This window comes from Pelophylax lessonae (genome assembly GCF_965119305.1).
Source record: "Pelophylax lessonae genome assembly, chromosome: 3".
NCBI lineage: Eukaryota > Metazoa > Chordata > Amphibia > Anura > Ranidae > Pelophylax > Pelophylax lessonae.
Genome location: NC_138770.1, coordinates 299,571,965 through 299,594,734, shown reverse-complemented (window position 1 = coordinate 299,594,734; position 22,770 = coordinate 299,571,965). Strand labels below are relative to the sequence as shown.

The window sequence follows — 22,770 nt, the reverse complement described above, 5'->3', positions numbered from 1 at the left end:
GGGATGCCCACCCATGACCCCAGGGATGCCCACCCGTGACCCCAGGGATGCCCACCATGGCCATCAGGGATGGCAATCAGGGCTCAGGGAGCCTGCCAATGCCCTCCACATCAGTGCTGCCCACCAGTGCCCTCCCCATCAGTGCTGCCCACCAGTGCCCATCATTGCCATCTATCAGTGCTGCCCACCAGTGCCCATTCTTGCCCACCAGTGCCGCCTATCAGTGCCCATCAGTGCCTCCCATCAGTGTCCATCAGTGCCGCCTATCAGTGCCACCTATCAGTGCCCATCAGTGCCATCTATCAGTGCCGTCTATCAGTGCCCATCAATGCCGTCTATCAGTGCCCATCAGTGCTGCATATCAGTGCTACCTATCAGTGCCACATATCAGTGCCCATCAGTGCGGCATATCAGTGCTGCCTATCAGTGCCGCCTATTAGTGCCACCCCATCAGTGCCTGCTCATCAGTGCCTGTCAGTGAGGCATCATCAGTGCAGGAAAAAACGTATCTATTTACAAAATTTTATAACATAAACAAAAAAACTTTTTTTTTTCAAACTTCTAGGGTCCTTTCACACGGCCGCTCCGTGTGTCCGCAAATCATCCCATCCGTTTGCGGATGATTTGCGGACATAATGTAAGTGAATGGCATTGCGGATGTCAGCAGAATACCATCCGCTGACATCCGATTTTCCTCCTTTCAGTTCTGTTCCGTTTTTTCAAATGGAACAGAACCCTATTTTTTCATCCGTGTAAAAAACGGAAAGGAAAGAAAATCGGATGTCAGCGGTGTCATCCGCTGACATCCGCAATGCCATATACTTACATTATGTTCGCATATCATCCACAAATGGATGGGATGATATGCGGGCACACGGAGCGGATGACACAAATGTCATCCGCTCCGTGAAAAAAAAAAAAAAAGTCCCGCAGCGGACTTAAGCAGCGGAGCGGCCGTGTGAAAGGACCCTTAGTTTTTTTTTTATTTGTTTAACAAAAAAGGAAAAACCTTGCGGTGATCAAATACCACCAAAAGAAAGCTCTATTTGAGGGAAAAAAATTACATAAATTTTGTTTAGGTACAGTGTTGCATGGCCGCGCAATTGTCATTCAAAATGCAACAGCGCTAAAAGCTATAAATTGGCCTGGGCGGGAAGGGGGAAAAGTGACCGGTATTGAAGTGGTTAATGAATTTTAGTGCACACAAACATAACATATAACCTATTTTTGGTAAAATATAAAATATGATGTTATACTGAGTAAATAGATACCTTACATGTCACACTTTAAAATTGCGTACGTCCGTAGAACAGGGCCAAACTACAGTACCTAAAAAATCTTCACAGGCAACACTTAAAAAACCTTTACAGGTTCAGAGTAGGGATGATCGAACGTTTGAAAAGTTCGGTTTGGCCAGAACATCCGAACTTCCCGAAAGTTCGGCCCGGATTTTAGAACCCCATTGAAATCAATGGGACCCGAACTTCGGTAATCAAAAAACACAATTTTTAAGCCCTAAAACCCAATAAATGTCCCTAAAAAGTCCCTAGGGTTCTGGGTCATGCCCCATTAACTATTAATCACACAAAAAAAGTTCTTAAAAATTGTCATTTTTGATAAAAAAGCCAATTATTGAAAAAAAAAGAGAGATTTTTTTATTTTGACTTTGGATTTAGTATCTGGGGGGTCTAAAAAGTGTACATGTGAAGTTTCAGCTCTGTAGCATGTCCAGAACCATGAAAAAAAAAAAAGATAATTTTTCAGTAGAACAGGGATGTGGGACCCTCCTTTTACACCTATATGATCTTTTTTTCTGGTTCTGGACATGCTACAGAGCTGAAACTTCACAGGTACACCTATTAGACCCCCCAGACACAAAATCACACAAAAAAAAGGTTATTAAAAATTGTCATTTTTGATAAAAAAGCCAATTATTGAAAAAATGTAAAAAAAAAAAAAGAGATTTTTTGATTTTTACTTTGGATTTCGTATCTGGGGGGTCTAAAAAGTGTACATGTGAAGTTTCAGCTCCATAGCATGTCCAGAACCATAAAAAAAAAAGATTGTTTGTATTAGAACACTTTCAGCTCAGGGGGTTAGCTTCTCTTCTCGGTTTTCACACCTTGCCGGTTTCAAAGCAGGCATTTTTTTGGGTTCTTTGCAGTCAGGAAAAACATCTGAACTTGTGTATAGTGGTACTGTGCACAAGTTCTGATGTTTTGCCTGCCTCCAAAAACTCCCAAAAAATGCCAGCAAAAACACACCTGGGCATTTATTTTTTGACGTTAGCGTTTTTTTTTGCATTTTTTGGGGTTCTTTTGAGGCAGGCAAAACATCTGAACTTGTGTATAGTGTTATATATACACACATAATTATATGTATATAGACACCTAGCCATATATAGGTGTGATAGTAGCAGAAATATATTACTGTAAATGATTTCATTAGCGCAAGCATATATTTCTGCTACTATCACACCTATATATGTCTAGGGGTATATATACAGACATATATGTGTATATATACCCCCTATACACATGTTCAGATGTCATGTCTGACATCAAACATGTCCTCAAAAAAGCACTGGCAGTGGCAGCCCCTGCAGCATGAAAAATGCTTGGCTGGTGAGAAGCCATATTCCTGTCCCGAAGCAACTCAGAGAAATGATCATTTCTCTATAGCGGTCACCCTGCTATGGAAGGGTTTTGTTACCCTTCCATAGCAGTCACTGTCAGTTAACCCTACACTACACTACGGTCCCCTTACACTTAACACTTTCCCTGCAGAAACTAAATTTTTGAAGCTAACTTAAGTGTAAAGGAGCACTCTAACTACACTAGATATCCCTTTCCTCACACTAAAAATAGCTAAATGACACTTTGTAACACATTAGAACAGAACAGCATTCCACTCTCTTCCATGTCCCGTACAAGAATGCTAGGAATTTGGCGGGGGCGATCTTATATACTGGGGGGCGTATTCACTAATGATTGGTCTAGGGACCCCCTAGTCACTCCAATCACATTCCTAGCATTCTCCTGCCCCCTCAATTGGCTTTTGCTAATGGTTCTAGTCCAATCATGGGCTTTTAAAGCCCATTTCCTGAAGCACTGCATTTTGGTCAGTTCTGGTTGCCGAATTCCAAACTTTTTGGGCAAAAAGTTCTAAATTCGGCCGAACCTCGAACACCCAATGTTCGGGCCGAACCGATGGTGGATCCGAACCGTTCGATCATCCCTAGTTCAGAGTTACACAGGAGGTCTGGTGCTTAAACTATTGCTCTTGCTATAACGTTCGCGCTGATACCTAAAATGTGTGGTACGAATACTGTTTACATATGTGTGACCTACATGTGTGTTTGCATTTGCGCGCAAGCATGGGGAGGCAAGGGCAAATTTTATTTATTTATATTTTTTTTTACATTTTTACACTGTCCCTTTACATTTTTTTAATCACTTTTATTGCTAGCACAAGGAATGTAAACATCCCTGGTGCTAGCAATAAGCTGTGACATGTACCTTTTACTGAGAGATCTGGGGTTTATTAGACTCCAGATCTCTCCCCTGCCCTTGAAAGCATCAGATCCCTCCAAGATTGGTTTGATCGGATGCTTTCCCAAGTCAAAGATGGCTTTGTTTATATCCAGAGAAACAGGGGGGTGACAAAATATTTATTGCTTTCGGTTTCTTTTACCATAGAGATGATGGGGGTTATTCCGGTCCTGGTTCAGCCCTATTGTAAACTGAGTCCTAGACTCCATGGTGGGACAGGAGAGCCTGGGAATAGAGAGGGGCAGGGGGCATCCCTCCCACCATTTGTAAAAGCAATACAGTAGCTAATTAGTTGCTAGGATTGCCTTTGCATCACAGAGCATCACTGTCTGAAAATAAAGATATCTGGATGATGCATTTAGCTGCAGGCATCATTCCGGTATCTCTACTCAAAGTCAAGGATGTCATACAACTTTCTATGGATGGGAAGTGGGTAAATATACACACATGCAAGTGTTGAGTTTGCCTACATGGGGATGTACAGGTGTTCTGTGCATTTCCATGTAAAAGCAGTACCATTCATGTCAACTTGGACATATCAGCTTTACAGACACCTAGACTTTCTGCGTTCAGGGACATGCATGTACATGGCTGTCAGATTGAGAGCAGTGGCTTCCCAATTGACAGGAATGGGTCTCCCTGCATGGGGTGCAAGGAACACATGTGCATCCCCATGTGGGCAAACACGGCGCTCATACCGGCATATGCTTAAAGTAGAACTATAGGCAAAACTTTTTTTTCCTTTTGAATAGAGTAAAGGAGGGTTATACAGTATCTCACAAAAGTGAGTACACCCCTCACATTTTTGTAAAGATTTTATTATATCTTTTCATGTGAAAACACTGAAGAAATGAAACTTTCCTACAATATAAAGTAGTGAGTGTACAGCTTGTATAACAGTTTAAATTTGCTGTCCTCTCAAAATAACTCAACACACAGCCATTATTGTCTAAACCGCTGGCAACAAAAGTGAGTACACCCCTAAGTTAAAATGTCCAAATTGGGCCCAAAGTGTCAATATTTTGTGTGGCCACCATTATTTTCCAGCACTTCTTTAACCTTCTTGGGCATTAAGTTCACCAGAGCTTCACAGGTTGCCACTGGAGTCCTCTTCCACTCCTCCATGATGACATACCTGGCGAATGTTAGAGACCTTGCGCTCCTCCACCTTCCATTTGAGGATGCCCCACAGATGCTCAATAGGGTTTAGGTCTGGAACCTTGCTTGGCCAGTCCATCACCTTTACCCTCAGCTTCTTTGGCAAGGCAGTGGTCGTCTTGGAGGCATGTTTGGGGTCGTTATTATGTTGTAATACTGCCCTGCGGCCCAGTCTCTGAAGGGACAACTGATGTAAAATGATCTGTTTTTTTCTTTGAAAAAATGTGACTGAACTGATGAAACAAACGGCAACAGCACATGCTATTCACATTACACTCCCTGTTGTGGAAAAATTGCCCAATAAAATTGGACAAACTGTCTGATGATTGGTCCTCCAACACATAGAAACATAGAAACATAGAATGTGTCGGCAGATAAGAACCATTTGGCCCATCTAGTCTGCCCAATATATCTGAATCCTATGAATAGTCCCTGGCCCTATCTTATATGAAGGATAGCCTTATGCCTATCCCATGCATGCTTAAACTCCTTCACTGTATTTGCAGCTACCACTTCTGCAGGAAGGTTATTCCATGCATCCACTACTCTCTCAGTAAAGTAATACTTCCTCATATTACTTTTAAACCTTTGCCCCTCTAATTTAAAACTGTGTCCTCTTGTGGTAGTTTTTCTTCTTTTAAATATGCTCTCCTCCTTTACCGAGTTGATTCCCTTTATGTATTTAAAAGTTTCTATCATATCCCCTCTGTCTCTTCTTTCTTCCAAGCTATACATGTTAAGGTCCTTTAACCTTTCCTGGTAAGTTTTTTCCTGCAATCCATGTACTAGTTTAGTAGCTCTTCTCTGAACTCTCTCTAGAGTATCTATATCCTTCTGGAGATATGGCCTCCAGTACTGCGCACAATACTCCAAGTGAGGTCTCACCAGTGTTCTGTACAGCGGCATAAGCACTTCTCTCTTTCTACTGCTTATACCTCTCCCTATACATCCAAGCATTCTGCTGGCATTTCGTGCTGCTCTATTACATTGTCCTCCCACCTTTAAGTCTTCTGAAATAATTACTCCTAAATCCCTTTCCTCAGATACTGAGGTCAGGACTGTGTCAAATATTCTATATTCTGCCCTTGGGTTTTTACGCCCCAGGTGCATTATCTTTCACTTATCCACATTAAATTTCAGTTGCCAGAGTTCTGACCATTCTTCTAGTTTTCCGTGGGAAAGAATATTCTGTAATGTCTTGAAGGGATCAGTTAATGTTTCTATCCAAGAAAATAACTACAAAATACTTACAAAATGGTACCGTACCCCTTCATTGCTTAGCAAATTTAATAAACGTATCCCAGATGTATGTTGGAGATGCAAACAACCTCAGGCTGACATGCTGCATATATGGTGGTCATGCCCACAGATACGGCCTTTTTGGAATGTGGTCAAAGAATATATACTCAAAATCACATCACAGGATCTACAATTACATCCAGCTCAATTTCTGCTTCATTATCACCCCAATTCTCCACCCAGATATTTCAAGTCTCTTTCCATGATCATGATAAACGCTGCCAAACTTTGCATACCGAGGCTATGGGGCACCTCTAAAACCCCATCCCTTTTATCTTGGCTTACTCAAATTGATAAAATATCAATGATGGAAGAGCTCATATCCACAGTACATGATTCCCCAAACAGATACACAAAAATCTAGAAAGATTGGATAATATTCAAATACTCGCAAGAGTACAACAATATCACCAACAGGAATGAGGATTAGACGATAGAATACATCAGATTACCTTTCACATACTACCACCGCTCATACCAGGTGATCTTCCCCCCTTTACCTCTTACCTTTGGACTCCCCTCCCCCCCTTCCCAATCCTCTCTTTTTCTTTTCACCCTCTTCTCTCTTTCTTCCTTTCTTGGTCCTTATGCAGGCCATAGGGACCTCCCTCTCCCCCGATCAACAGCCTATCATTAGGATTATAAAGATTAATCCCCTGTTACATCAATAAAATTGGTATATAAACAACCATATTTATCTAATGACACTGGCTTTACTCTACTTTCAATGTAACCATCTACGGGATAATTATCCCACATTCATATTTTGTTTCATGTTACTTACTAATTAAACGTTTGCATCTTTTCTTAGGTCATACTATACGTATTTAACAATTCACAATATTGTTGTTTCTACCGATTAATGTTGATTGGTCCCCTGATCCTATGTTATTCTGTTACATTGCATTCAATGTTTGACTGAATAATTGGTGTTTGTATACTGAATTATTCTTCAATAAACTTTTTGGGGAAAAAAAAATGAAACAAACAGAACGCTTGTGTGAAAGGACCCAAAGTCAATCACGTACATCTACATGATTTGGCGGCAAGTAGTTATTTTATACACAGTGATGTCATCACTGGGTTTCTGTGCTTCTCTCTCCAATGCAGGTAGATCATGGCTGGTGGGAGGTGCTGGCAGGGAACCATAAATAACTTCCTGAAAACATCCTAGCTGCCAGCCCCAGCACTCCTCTCAAGAGCCCTGACGCAATGATGAAAATATCAAAATGCCTTGATTGGTGTATGTATGTGCAAGAATAAAGGTAAGGCTGAAGTTCAGCACTAACCACTTCCCGCGAATCGACATAGTGGTTGTACCGGGATGATGCCTGCAGCTAGAGCCATCAACCCGGCCTTTATCCCAGCGAGCGGGAGGGGATGCCACTCTCCTGCCACCTTCTGTGGCTCTGCCCGGGTCTCCCATCCCACCGGCTGGTTGGAGTCCCGAACAATGCCAAATTCAGCTTTGATCGGGTCTCCGATGTAGTAATCCGGAGGCTACATGATGACGTCACAGCCAGGTTACTCGGCGGCTAAAGGTGCCAAATTTAAAAACTGTCAGTATTCAAAAATGCCAATTTCAGAATTTTGAATACATTGAAGTGCAGTTGAGGGGTCTAGGGTCTTTTAGACCCCCCAATCCTTCCATAAAGAGTACCTGTCACTAGGGATGTTTACATTGCTTGTGACAGCAATAAAAATGATCAGTTTTTATTTTTTTTAAAAAACTATGCTAAAATTAAAAAATGTAATAAAATAAATAGGAGAAAAAAATAAAAAAAATGTTAAAGCACCCCCCGTCGCCAAGAGCTCACTCCCGAAAGAAAACGCCTACACAAGTTGTGCCCCCAAAGGAAAGCGGTATTCAAACCCCACATGTGAGGTATCGCCGTGATCGCCAGAGTGAGAGCAATAATTCTAAAAGAGATCTACTCTGTAACTCTAAACTGGTAGCCGTAAAAAATTTTTAAAACATCGCCTATGGAGATTTTTATGTAGCATAGTTTGTTGCCATTCCACGGGTGTTTGCAGTTTTAAACCGTTACATGTTAGCTATCTATTTACTGGGCGTGACATCATCTTTCACAATATACAAAAAAAATGGATTAACTTTACTGTTTAGTTTTTTTTTTTAAATGCAGTGAAATTAATTTTTTCCAAACAAATGGTGTTTGAAAGACCGCTGCGCAAAAATATTGCAACAACGCCCTTTTTATTTTCCAGAGTCTTTTCTAAAATATATATATATATATATATATATATATATATATATATATATATATATATATGTATGTATATATATATATATATATATATGTATATATATAATGTTTGGTGGTTCTAAGTCATTTTCTAGCTTAAAAATACAGATTTTAACTTGTAAGCAACATGTGTCAGAAATGGGCTCGGTCCAGAAGTGGTTAATATCTCTTTCCTAATGATAGACAATGCGACACATTGTTTATACGCTGATATTTAAATACCGCTAGTGGACAAATCAATGATCTTTTAGTAGCTCTGTCATTATATAAAGCAGATAAAAGATCATTATCTATTTTAAAGTTAAACAGTTTAAAACAACACAAGAACTGAACAACTGATTGAATCAAATAAGCTAAATTCATTTTAGGATGGACATTGCACATTGCGAAAACCTCAAGCACGCTGCTGCTAATTTATAGTCATTGTACGCTTCCAAACATTTTTGTTATTGTAACTAGGTAATAATGTAGTTATATTCACTGTGTTGTTGTTTGTCTTACCTTGTAATGATGGGCTCACATGTTCTGGTTGTAGTGTCATGGACAATCGATTCCCCTAGCTTGTCCCTATTTTCCACCAAGCTTGTTCCTATTTACCAAAGAGACAAGCATCTTTTTTTACAATCTAAGCCGCACCATCCCAAATGTGGGAGTACTACTGTGAAGAAAGGCTTGGTGAGCTCTCTTTTAACCACCTCTGGACCGGACGTTTTTACCCCCTTACCAGGCAATTTTTTAGCAATTTAGCAATGCGTTACTTTAACGGACAATTGCGTGGTCGTGCAATGGTGTACCCATATAAAATAGAGCTTTCTTTTTGTGGTATTTGACCACCTGTGTACATTTTATTTTTTGCGCTATAAACCAAAGAATAGCAACAATTCTGAAAAAAAATATATTTTTTTCACATTCTGCTATATAACATTCCCAATAAAAAAAATTTAAAAATCAAAATTTTTTCATCCTTTTAGGCCAATTTGTATTCTGCTACATATTTTTGGTAAAAAGAAAAATCTCAATAAGCGTATTTTTATTGGTTTGTGCAAAAGTTATCGCGTCTACAAACTAGGGGAAAGATTTATGTAATTTATATTTATTTTTTTACTAGTAAATGCGGCGATCAGTGGTTTTTAGAGGGACTGCGACATTGTGGCGGACAAATCGGACCCCTAACTGACATTTTTGAAATTTTTGGGGGGACCAGTGACATTACTACAGTAATCAGTGCTAAAAATATTCACTGTTACTGTAATAATGACACTGGCAGGGAAGGGGTTAACTCAGGGGTGATCAAAGGGTTAAGCGTGAGCTGAGGGGGATGGGCTTGTGGAATCCACACAGAGACCTGTGATCCTAAATAGGAGGATCACAGGCGCTCTGTGCTGATTCCTGAGAGAACAAGGTTTTGCTGTGTTTACAACAGCAGAAAGCTGTTCTCTCTCCACGGGTAATGATCGTGGGTGGCGGCCCCATGAATCAGCTTCCCCGCTCGCTAATGGGGGCACGTGCGCGCCTCCAGGAATGCTCCCGCGGATTGCTGTACAGGTAATCCGATTCGCACAGCCGAGCCAGCCTGCTGCAGTATATCTGCAGCAGGAGGTTGCCAAGTGGTTAAAGTGCAAATATTATTATTATCATACAGGATTTATATAGTGCCAACAGTTTGCGCAGCACTTTAAAATGTGAGAGAAGACAATACAGTTACAATACCATTCAATACAGGAGGAATTTCAGAGATCGCCTATAAGCTAATAGAATAGGAGATAATCGGACAGATAAGGGTAAGGAGTTCCATAGGATTGGAGAGGCTCTGGAAAAGTCCTGGAGGCGAGCATGGGAGGAGGTGACGAGGGAGCTAGAGAGCAGGAGGTTTTGAGAGGAACAAAGAGAGCGATTAGGTTGGTATTTTGAGACTAGGCTAATGATGTAGCTGGGGGCTAAGCTGTGGATTGCTTTGTATGATGTTGTAACTAAGTATTTTGAATTTAATTCATTGGGTGAGCGGAAGCCAGTGGAGGACTTGACAGGGAGAGAGGAGCAGCAGACACTGAGCGATTGGTAAGGTGGATGAGTCTGGCGGCAGCATTCATGATGGATTGAAGGGGGGATAGCCTGTGTAGAGGTAAGCTAATGAGAAGGAAATTGCAGTAGTCGAGGCGCGAGATGACCAAGGGGTGAACTAGGAGCTTTGTTGTGTCTTGGGTTAGAAAGGGGTGTATTTTGGAGATGTTGCGGAGGTTGAGGCGGCAAGATGTGGAGGAGAGTTCAGAGTCCAGGACAACACCTAAGACCTTGGCATTCGGGATTGGCTGATAGTAATGCCATCGATATTGACAGAGATTTTTGTACTTACATATCGTTTGTATTTACACATATTCTCCTATTCATGATATTGACAGAGAGATCAGGGGAAGGGGCACGTAGTGGAGGAAAAATTATAAGCTCGGTTTTGGATGGATTGAGTTTGAGGAAGTGATGTGACATCCAGACCGATATATCTGATAATAAATTAGTGATACGTGAGGAGACTGAGGAAGAGAGCTGAGGGGTGGATAGATAGATTTGGGTATGGTCAGTGTAGAGATGGTATTGGAAGAGATGGTATTGGAAGCCATCTCCCCAGAGAGGAGGTGTAGATTGAAAATAGGAGGAGTCCAAGAACAGAGCCTTGGGGGACCCCAACAGAGAAGGGAACGTAGAGGAGGAAGTAGAATTGTACATAACGCTAATGGTGCGGTTGGATAAGTAGGAAGATAACCAGTGAAGAGTACAGTCACGGAGACCAAAGGCATGGAGTTTTTTGAGGAGGAGGGGATGGTCAACCGTATCAAAGGCAGCAGAAAGGTCCAGGAGAAGGAGTATAGAATAGAGTCCATTGGTTTTGGCCGTTAGTAGATCGTTCGTCAGTTTTAGGAGAGCAGTTTCAGTCTAGCGTTGAGGCCGAAATCCAGACTGAACAGGATCAAGGAGGCTATTCTCGGCAAGGTGGTCTCACAGTCGGTTGTAGACTAGACGTTCGAGGAGTTTGGATGAAAAGGGGAGCAAGGAAATAGGGCGTAGGTTGTTAAGATCGGTTGGGTCCAGTGAGGGCTTTTTAAGTATGGGACTGACTAGTGCATGTCTTAGAGAGTTGGGGAAGATGCCAGAAGAGAGGGAGAGATTGAAGATGTGGGTTAGAGAGTGTAGAATAGTGCCAGAAGGTGAACGTAGCATTTGCGAGGGAACAGGATCCAGAGGGCAAGTGGTTAAGTGGACGTTAGCAAGTAGTTTAGCAACCTCATCTATAGTGGTGGGGTTGAATGAGGGAAGTAGTGATCGCACCTGTGGGCATGAAGCATAAGGCATGGAAGGTATCTGAACAGCAATGATCTCCTTACGAATTGTATCAATCTTCTTTTTAAAGTGGTAGGCAATCTCCTGGGCAGTGAGTGAGTCGGTGGGAGGGGGTAGTGGAGGACGGAGTAGAGAATTAAAGGTAGCGAAGAGTTGCCGGGGCGGGATGACAAGCTGATAATGAGAGTAATAAAATAGGTCTGTTTGGCAGTGTGTAGACTGGAACTGTATTTTTGGAGGGCAGATTTATATTGGTTGAAATCCTTCTGAGACCTAGTCTTACGCCATAGGTGCTCAAGAACATGGCTATACTTTTTCAGACTTCTAGTGTTATCTGTTTGCCAAGGTTGAAGGGGTCGGGGGCCTGATTCGGTGTGTAGTGAGGGGGGCCAGTGTGTCCAGGGAGGCTAAGAGTGAAGCGTTGTAGACAGAAGTGGCTAGGTTGGTGCAGGACAGGGGTGCGATTTTGTCATAGCGGTGGTCGGTAGCAGAGTAGAGAAGAGAAGAGAAGGGTTGAGATGACGTAGGTTTTTGCGGGTAACTGTAAGGTAGCTGGAGGAAGAGGAGGTGGAGGAGAGGGAGAGAGTGAAACTAATAAGGTAAACTAAACTGTGTCTGAACGCCACAGGCTGAAAATGCTATTTGACCAATTTTTTGTTGTAGCACTACTCCCTTGGGAGCTGCTGGTTACGGTTCCCCTGAGTTACCATTAGCAACAGCATGACAGTTCAACATTTTCCCAAGTTTTTTTAGCTCAGTCAGGAAACAGTCCAGTAGCTTTGGTTTTTGTGTTTTTATTGAGAACTTGGATGGGAGAAGGGAATGAGTGGGATACTCCAACTTTTATAACCATGCACAATTAGCTGGGACGACTGATTAATGCTGGTTAACACTGAGTAACGCTAAGTAGCACTGTATAACGCTAGTCACGGCTAGGCCGCTTCTTCACCTTGTCATAAGTAGTTAAATAGAATTGAGAGAACTTCCTGAGCCAAACTTCAGGGCCCTTCCTGGCACCTCTTTGTTCCTATTCTTCAGGGTCAACTACACGGCACCCCCTTTACTGTTACACTTCCTGTGTGAGCTAGCTCCTTGATCCCCTGACTTCTCTGGAGTAGTTCCCTCTCCTAGGCAGGCCCTGTGGCAAATGCCTGAGTACTCACAACACTGTTTTTCCTGAGAGACTCTGCCACCAGCTCCACTGTCAGCACTCTGGATCCTCTGCAGCTCACCTCCACACCTGCCTGAACCACTTTCCTCACACTTGCAGGAGGAGAGACCAGCCATCAGCCTCCTCCTGGGACTCTGCTTCCCGATAAAGACGGCCTGTCACATGCCCCCCTCTGCCTTTATGAGCAATCCCAATCTAATTTCTTCCAACATTTTGACCAAAATGTATTCTGCTACATGTCTAAAAACGATTATACTTTGGTAATACTATACACTGTCATTGTACTAATGGCTCTGGCTGGGAAGGGGTTAATATTTTGGGCAATTAAGGGGTTAAACGTGTGCCTAACAAGTGTTAATTTATATAATGTGTGCTGCTTTTTACTTAAGATCTCTTTGTTTCTTATCCCTGCTTTGCAAATCTCAGAGTTGATTGTCAACACAGGGCTCTGGGCTGTGATTGGACCCAGCCATTCAGCAGGTCCTGTGCCCTAAACCCTGAAACGGGCAGCGACATACCAGTACATCGATGTGCCTCTAAGGGTCACCCATCTGCAGTACTTTGCGGGTAGGCAGTCTACAAGTAGGTAAAAATGATTGTGCTGAGTTTAGGGTTATGTCTATGAGACTGTTGCTTGAGTCACAGCAGTTAAAACATATTTTATGGCTACTGAAGGATTGTGGTAAATGTGTGTCATGTTTACAGTGAGTAAATACATGCCATACTGCATCATGGACTTCCTAGAGGATACCCTAGAGCAGGGGTCTTCAAACTATGGCCCTCCAGCTGTTTAGGAATTATAATTCCCATCATGTCTAGTCATGTCTGTGAATGTCAGAGTTTTACAATGCCTCATGCGATGTGTAGTCCCACAACAGCTGGAGGCCCGTAGTTTGAAGGTCCCTGCCCTAGGGTGTTCCAGGTATTTCACATGCCTAGGTATGCCCCTGGGTATTTATGATTAGATTGCAATTTGGACAGTTTTCATAAACTAGAGTCCTGTAGACATGGATTACCTTAACCACTTCTCTACCACAGCAATGTATTAATTTTTTTTGCACACGTTTGAATCTGTTGAATCTGCATTTTCTTGCTAGGAAAATTACCCTGACCCCCCCCCCCCCAAAAAAAAAAAAAAATATGTATTTTCTGAAAGCGGAGATCCTGTGGAAAAACATGGTAGCAATTTTTTTTTTTTTTCATGTGCATGATATCTGCACATATTTTCAAGATAAACGCACTAAAATTAGTTTTGGTGCACACAAACACAATATTATAACTTTTTTTGGCAAACAATATAAAAGATGAGGTGGCATCGAGTAAATAGATAATCAATAGGCCTTAAACTTGCATGTATCCATGAAATGGCAAAAATAAAGTCCACAGGCAACACTTTAAGAGCATTTACAAAATGAAAATCTTTATCGATTTCAGGTTCATTCATCACAGAAGAGATCAAGGAATAGATATTTTCCAATCTCCCACTTGACATCCTGAAGCCCTTTACTTTGGACCCTATTTATAAAGTCACTGTGAATCTAAGAAGACTCACAAGCTTTACCACTTTACATAAGGTGTTGCAAATTGGCAAATAAAATGATGAAAATTATTAGGTACTGGCAATGTTTTGGGAATGATAGCAAACAAGTTGTTAATAACTGTCTCCTAATTGATAAATAATAATTTCTCTATACTAGTTTATCTCCTGTCTCTACCAAATGACCAGAGTAAGCCCCAGTTCACACTGTTGCAGTGTAGGAAACTGTATGTGATTCGGACTGCAATTATTTGCAGTGCGATTTGAGCAATTCATTTTGGATGACTCAAATCGCACGGCATCTGCACCTAAAGCATTCATCGATCAATCTGTGTTCCTCTCCTGTAGCATGTCTGCAGTCTGTGACAACTTTCTGTAACATTACATTTACTAAATATTGTGTGCTGCCTCTTTGGTAATAAACTCACATGTATGGCCTCCTATATCAAGCAAGTTGTCCAACAATGTTTCAGATAGATGATGATGATAACAGTGACAGTTGCCTCCACTCAGCATTTTTCTCACATTTTTACCATTTTAAAAAAAAAAAAGTTTTTTTTAAATGTTGTTGTTTAAACTGAAACTAATCTACATTATTTTTTTTTTTTTTTTTATATTGCATTATAAGTGCCAGTTCACACTAGTGCCATGCCAGACATTGCATGCGATTTGCACTGCATTGCTGCGCAGATCACATGTGATGTCTGTGCGATGCGATTTCAGCCATACAAAATGTATGGCTGAAAGTGCATCACATTTGTTCCAAAATGGTGTAGGACCCTTTTTTTGGTTCGCACTGGAATCAGAGCGCATGGGTGTTCACACCTATGTGATCCAATTCCTGCACCATTTTACAGTTTTCTCTGCGATCTGCGAACCAATCTGGGGGTGTCATTAACTTTACATTGACACCCCCAGCGATTCGCAGTTCTCAGTGTTAACCACTGTGCGATTCTGGTGCGATGCGGGAACCGCCACTGATTCACAGGGTTTCCCGCATCACACCAGTGTGAACCTGGACTAAACCATAAATGATGGATACAATTATAAAGGTGGATATTTTGGGCTTGTGAAAATATCATGCCATCCCCCCCAGGAACTATGTCCTGCAGTCTGATGAGACCAAGACTTATTTGGTACAGATGGTTATAAGCGTGTGTGGCGGCAACCAGGTGAGGAGTACAAAGACAAGTGTGTCTTGCCTATAGTCAAGCATGGTGGTGGGAGTGTCATGGTCTGGGGCTGCATGATTGCTGCCGGCACTGGGGAACAGTTCATTGAGGGAATCATGAATGCCAACATGTACTGTGACATACTGAAGCAGAGCATGATCCCCTCCCTTCAGAGACTGGGCCGCAGGGCAGTATTCCAACATGATAATGACCCCAAACACACCTCTAAGACGACCACTGCCTTGCTAAAGAAGCTGAGGGTAACGGTGATGGACTTGCCAAGCATCTCTCCAGACCTAAACCATATTGAGCATCTGTGGGGCATCCTCAAACGGAAGGTGGAGGAACACAAGGTCTCTAACATCCACCAGCTCCGTGATGTCATCACGGAGGAATGGAAGAGGACTCCAGTGGCAACCTGTGAAGTTCTGGTGAACTCCATGCCCAGGAGGGTTAAGGCAGTGCTGGAAAATAATGGGGGCCACTCAAAATATTAACACTTTGGGCCCAATTTGGACATTTTCACAGGGGTGTACTTACTTTTGTTGCCAGTGGTTTAGACATTAATGGCTGTGTGTTAAGTTATTTTGAGGGGACAGCAAATTTACACTGTTATACAAGCTGTACACTCACTACTTTACATTGTACCAAAGTGTCATTTCTTCAGTGTTGTCACATGAAAAGATATAATAAAATATTAACAAAAATGTGAGAGGTGTACTCACTTTTGTGAGATACTGTTTATCTTACAGTATAAAGCCCCGTACACACGATCAGATTATCGAACGATCTGTCGTCCATTTTTTGTGGCATGCTAGTCTGATGTGGAAAGTGAAGAGGTTATTTTCATACGAATTATCCCGTACGACAGAATTCTACTTCAGAAGTGATGTCATGTGATGGATTGCTTTGTATGTGTTCTTTCGTCTCTGAGCATGCCTAGAGATTTTTTTCCTTCGAAATCTGTACTAATGAGATGAAAATCGAACGTTGTATTACAGATGACAAAAATTTTATAGCCTGCACATCAGGATTTTGTCAGCCGAAAAGTCAGAGTTGGCTGTCGAAAGCACCATACTAACAATCTGAAAATCGGCAGATCGGTCATTGGACGAATTTTCCCTACAGATTTTCTTATCGCGTGTACGGGCCTTAACCTTTATTTGCAGCTCACGACATTTGGTCTACCACATCACACCACATTAAATAGAAAGCTTTCTTGTCTACTATGTTTCACTGACTGCGGGTCTCACTTTAATCAATATCTGAATAGTGAAGTATCTCTCCTTGGGGCCACCAAACCAACATTTCTTATTAGTAATGGCCCAAGGGGCAAATTAATATCTCCTTTATTTTTGTGTGGCTTTATAAGGCAATTCAAAATGGCAATAGGTTTGTGCTCTTTCCTAATTATAAGTGTGTAATAAGCCTTCTGATATTATTTGTAAAATATTGTCCATAACATTATTTCTAGTAGTAAAGGTCCAATTGAAGATCACCCACACCCCCATGTGACAGCATCGTGTTGTAACAGGATCCAAACCGGTTACGAATCACACTGTCATTTATTCCAGGGGCAGGGCCGGGTCACCCGAGCGGCTGACGCATGACATGACGAGGTCTTATTTTGGGTGTAGTCTCCCTGTTCAAGCGCCATCTTGCTTCAATGAAAGGAGGGGTGATCTAACTGCATTTTGAGTAAGGGCCCACAAGAACATCTGCGTGTGATCCAAGCACAGCGAGTGATCCGAGCACAGCGAGGGGAGCTGTGTGTGTGTGTGTGTGTGTGTGTGTGTGGAGGAGGAGCGGAGGAGGAGCCATGAGCCGCACATGCGGGGAAGCCACACTAGGAAGCCAGGGGCCAGGTGCAGGAGCCTCGGAGGGGCACCGGGGAGACAGAGCGGGGACATAGCAGCAGCGGCAGGGAAAAGGACCTGACCTGACAGGATCCAGAGACAGGACCCAGAGACAGGGGACGTAAGTAGGAAACAGCTGATCAGCTGGTAGGGGGGAGGGCTGGTGGGGGACTATAAGTACAAAACTACAAGCAATACAGGTTACTAAGGGGCTACTATATACTAAGAGGGATAGCTGTGGATCGATCTGCACTGGGCTGATCTATCTGCTCTGCTCACTCTAAAACTGCTCTGCGACTGACTGACTGCTCTGCGAATGACTGACTGACTGTGCTCTGTGAGTGACTGACTGTGCTCAGTGACTGACTGACTGTGCTCTGCGACCGACTGTCTGTGCCCCTTGACTGACTGTGCCCCTTGACTGACTGTAGTCTGCAACTGATAGTGCTCTGTGACTGACTGACTGCTCTGCGACTGACTGTGACCGACGTGCCCAGCCACCGACCGAGCTCTGCGACTGACTGACCGCGCTCTGCAACTGAGTACCCGGGAGGGCTGGTAAGTATCTTAGCGACTGGTGAGTATCTTAGCGACTGGTGAGTATCTTAATGACTGGTGAGTACCCCAGGTTTAGTACCAGATAGGGGTAGAGTAGGTAAGGAATAGTAGGTTGTTACTAATTATCCCCATAGAGTAGAGGGTAATAATGTCCGACAGGATTGGGGATGCCACTCATGCACTTCTTGCTGCATGTATGAGTTCCTTGATGAACCAATCAAGGGCGAATACTGCTGTGCAAGATGTGTGCGGCTCGTTTCTTTGGAAGCCCAGATCCTGAATCTAGAAAATATAGTTGCAACACTGCGTAGCGTCAACAACCTGGAAAGGAGCTTGGACATTACCCATCAGGCGCTGGCAGGGGCCAGCATAGAGGTGGAAGGAGTAGAGGAGACGCAGGCATCAGAGGTAGGCAGTTGGGTGACCTTTAGGAAGGGTAGAGGGATGAGTGTCAGGGAGGCCAGTACTGAGTTGGTACACCCTAACAAATTTGCCAAGTTGCAGGTTGAGGGGGATATCAGCTCAGGGGTGGCAGTGCTGGAGCAGGTGCCCTCCCCCAGCTGCCAGGGGAGTGTCAGCTCCAGGAAAAAGGGGGGCTGAGATTCAGGAAAGGTTAGACAGGCTGTGGTAGTGGGGGTCTCAATCATCAAGAGGACAGAGAGGGAAATCTGTCGAAACTATTAATGTAGCCGAACAGTATGTTGTTTACCGGGCGCTCGAGTTCGGCACATCACGGATCGGGTAGACAGATTATTGGGCGGGGCTGGGGATGACCCAGCGGTCATGGTGCATGTGGGCACTAATGACCAAGTAAGAGGAAGGTGGAGGATCCTAAAGAACGATTTCAGGGACTTAGGGAATAGATTGAGGAATAGGACCTCCAAGGTGGTTTTCTCTGAAATACTGCCGGTACCTCAAGCCACACAGGAGAGGCAGAAGGAGATTAGGGAACTTAACAAGTGGCTGAGGAATTGGTGTAGGAAGGAGGGGTTTGGGTTCATGGAGAACTGGGCTGACTTCTCAGTTGGCTACCGGCTCTTTAGTAAGGATGGGCTGCACCTTAATGGGGATGGTACAGCTCTTTTGGGGAGAAAGATGGCCACCAAGTTGGATGGGCTTTTAAACTAGGAGGGGGGGGAGGGCTCAGAAGTAGAGTCAGTCAAGAGGGAACAAAGGATAGAAGGCAGTATTAGAGTCAGCAGCGACAGTGGTTCCATAACGTCAATGGGGGGGTCTGTGCGGGAAAACCTCAGACCGAACAGGAATAAAAATAATCACCATTCACTATCAACTTACACAAAACTGAGAGGGGTATATGCAAATGCCAGGAGCCTAGCTAATAAAATGGATGAGTTGGAAATTTTAGTACATGAGGAGGACATAGACCTTGTGGGAATAACGAAAACTTGGTTCGACCCCTCACATGACTGGCTGGTCAATATCCAAGGGTATTCTGTGTACCGGAAGGACAGGGTAGGAAAAAGAGGGGGAGGGGTATGTCTCTATATCAAGAACAATGTAACGGTGATAGAAAGGAGTGATATTACGGAAGGGATGAGTATGGAGTTAGAATCCGTATGGGTAGAACTCCACAGGGAACAAGAAAAGAGAAAAGTAATTGTGGGGGTTTGCTATAGGCCACCCAACCAAAGGGAGGAGGTAGAGCTGGAATTTATATCACTATTGGGAAAAGTGGCAAAACTGGGATCAGTCATCGTATTGGGGGACTTTAATTATCCCAACATTGACTGGGAAGAGGGGACTACACACTCACAGAAGGCCCGTCTATTCATGGAAACCTTACAGGATAACTACATGTCTCAGTTGGTGGATTTTCCTACTAGAGGAAATGCAGTCCTGGATCTATTGATCACTAATGACCCAGACCTAATCTCAGAGGTAGGAGTCCAGGACAACCTGGGCTCTAGCGATCACAGGATGATCACATTTAGCATAAATAACAATATAACAAGGCAAGTGGGGAACTTAAGAACCCTAAACTTCAGAAGGGCAAACTTTCCAAAATTGTGCTCCATGATGGAAAGGGTAAACTGGGACCAATCCCTAGGAACACTGACCACGGAGGAAAAATGGGATTGCTTTAGGAACATATTAAACAAATGCATCTCGCAGTGCATTCCTATGGGAAATAAATTTAGAAGAGACAAAGTCAAACCTGGCTGGCTAAACCGTAATGTTAAAAAACGTATTAAGGGAAAAAAATTGGCCTTTAAGAAATATAAATCAGAGGGCACAGTATCGGCTTTCAAGCAATACAAGGAGGCAAATAAGAAATGTAAATACGAAATCAAAATGGCTAAAATCAGCTTTGAGAGACAAATAGCGGAGGATACTAAAAAGAACCCAAAGAAATTCTTTAAATATATCAATAGCAAAAAAACTAGGGCAGAGCATATTGCACACATAATTAACGATGATGGGAGGATGGTTACAGAGGACACTGAAAAGGGAACCGTGCTGAACGCCTTTTTCTCGTCAGTCTTTACTCAGGAAAAGGAGGGGTACACTGACCATGACTGTGTGGTTAGTAGTAATACACAGGACTTGCAACTATGGCTAACAGAGGGTGAAATTAGGGAAAGGCTTGATAAAATTAACACAAATAAATCACCAGGCCCGGATGGAGTACTCAAAGAACTTGGTAAGACTATATCTAGACCACTGTTCCTGATCTTTGCTGACAGTATTATGACAGGAAATGTACCAGGGGATTGGAGGAAAGCTAACGTGATACCGATATTCAAAAAAGGGTAGAGGCATGTCCCGGAAATTATAGGCCTGTCTGTCTGACATCGATAGTATGTAAAGTTCTGGAGGGGATGATAAGGGACTATATCGTAGAGTTTGCTAAAGACAACAACATCATCAGCAGTAACCAGCATGGGTTTACAAATGGGCGTTCTTGTCAAACCAATCTCTTAACATTCTACGAGGAGGTGAGCTGTGAGCTAGATAGGGGGAGACCAGTGGATGTGGTGTACCTGGATTTCGCTAAGGCGTTTGATACAGTTCCCCACAAGCGCTTAATTTATAAAATAAGGTCTGCAGGCATCGACCGCATGGTCTGCTCTTGGATACGGAACTGGCTAAAAGGGCATGTCCAAAGGGTGGTAATAAATAGCGCATACTCAGACTGGTCTGAGGTGGTAAGTGGGGTCCCCCAAGGCTCAGTCCTGGGACCAACCCTGTTCAATTTATTCATAAACAGCATTGAGGGCGGGATCAGTAGCTCTATATCAGTTTTTGCAGATGACACAAAATTGGGCAGGGCAATAACTGCACAGCATTAAGCAGATATCCTACAGAATGACCTGGACAAAATAACAGAGTGGGCAACGACATGGCAAATGAGGTTTAATGAGAAGTGTAAGGATCTGGGAGTCCTGGTAGAGGATAGACTAAGCAATAACATGCAATGTCAAGCGGCAGCTGCCAAAGTCGGCAGAATATTAGCATGCATAAAGAAAGGGATGTATTCTAGAGATAAAACTATAATCCTACCACTTTATAAAACTCTGGTCCGACTACATCTGGAGATCTCTGTCCAGTTCTGGTCGCCGGTCCTCAGGAGGGAGGGATGTGTTGGAGCTGGAGAAAGTCCAGAGAAGGTCAACTAAACTAATTAGGGGATTGGAGGACCTTAATTATGAAGAGCGTCTGCAATCGCTTGATTTATTCTCCTGGAGAAAAGACGCCTGAGAGGGGACATGGTAGCAATCTATAAATATCTCAATGGTGATCTCAGCATAGAAAAAAAGCTATTCAGTCGGAAGGATTGCATGAGGACTAGAGGGCATACAATGCGATTAGAGGAGAAGCATTTTAACCTCAGGCAACGAGGGGGGTTCTTTACTGTTAGGGCTACAAGATTGTGGAATTTTCTACCACAAGAGGTGGTTTCTGCGGGAAGTATGGTGGCTTTAAAAAGACTCTTAGACGTACATCTCAAGAATCAGAACATTCAGGGGTATGCGAGATGATTATGGCCACACACACACCTACACAGGTTGAACTGGATGGACTATTGTCTTTATTCAACCTCACCTACTATGTAACTATGTAACTATGTAACAGTAGCAGGTATTAATTATTATTATTATTTATTTATTTAAAATAAATTCATTAAGAAAAGCATTCAATTATACATCCTAAAAAGCCTGACTTACTGAGGCATTCACATCCAACAAACTATCAGCTACATATTAAATACTTCTTTTTGCCCTCTATGATCAGCAGTCATGGACGGTTAGAAAGCATAAATTAGATTACATGCAATTAAACATTACATCAAGAAGTAATGCATATTTATACACCTTATATGATTTAACTAAATGAATGTAAAAAGCAATGCATATGTATATACACTGCATGTAATGTTACCTGAGGAAAAGCAAAATAGACCGCTCCAGTAAAAAGGTTCAGGAAAAAGGAGCAAGCTGTTTTAAACTTCATTATGAATGTGAAAAATCCTATTTAGATTTGCGCTGGCAGCTTGAACGCCAGTCTCCTGTGCTTTTGAAGTTTTCTCTTCTGGCAGCTGAATTCATTAAGGAGTTTTTCCTGTGTGACCAACTGATTATGGGCTGCAGAATGTGGTGCTTTAAAGGTGTTAACAGTGAAATGAACATTTGTTTCACGTCATTAGACACCATTGCAACACAAACTCTCCACATATAGTTCCCTACATTCAGGAGTCAAATTCTACTTGTATCCAGTACATCTATATATATATATATATATATATATATATATATATATATATATACATATATATATATATATATATATATATATATATATATATATATATACATATATATATATATATATAAATATATATATATATATAT

General features: G+C 42.5%; 1 protein-coding gene across 1 annotated transcript in view; it reads right to left on the bottom strand.

Moving 5' to 3' along the window:
* Positions 1-22,521, bottom strand: part of TMEM207 (transmembrane protein 207) — a 41,124-nt gene extending 18,603 nt beyond the window's left edge. The window contains exon 1 of the mRNA XM_082248842.1: positions 22,301-22,521. Coding sequence (XP_082104968.1) covers positions 22,301-22,372 — 72 coding nt within the window. The 5' untranslated portion in view covers positions 22,373-22,521. The remainder of the gene's footprint in view (positions 1-22,300) is intronic.
* Between the last annotated feature and the right edge of the window lie 249 nt (positions 22,522-22,770).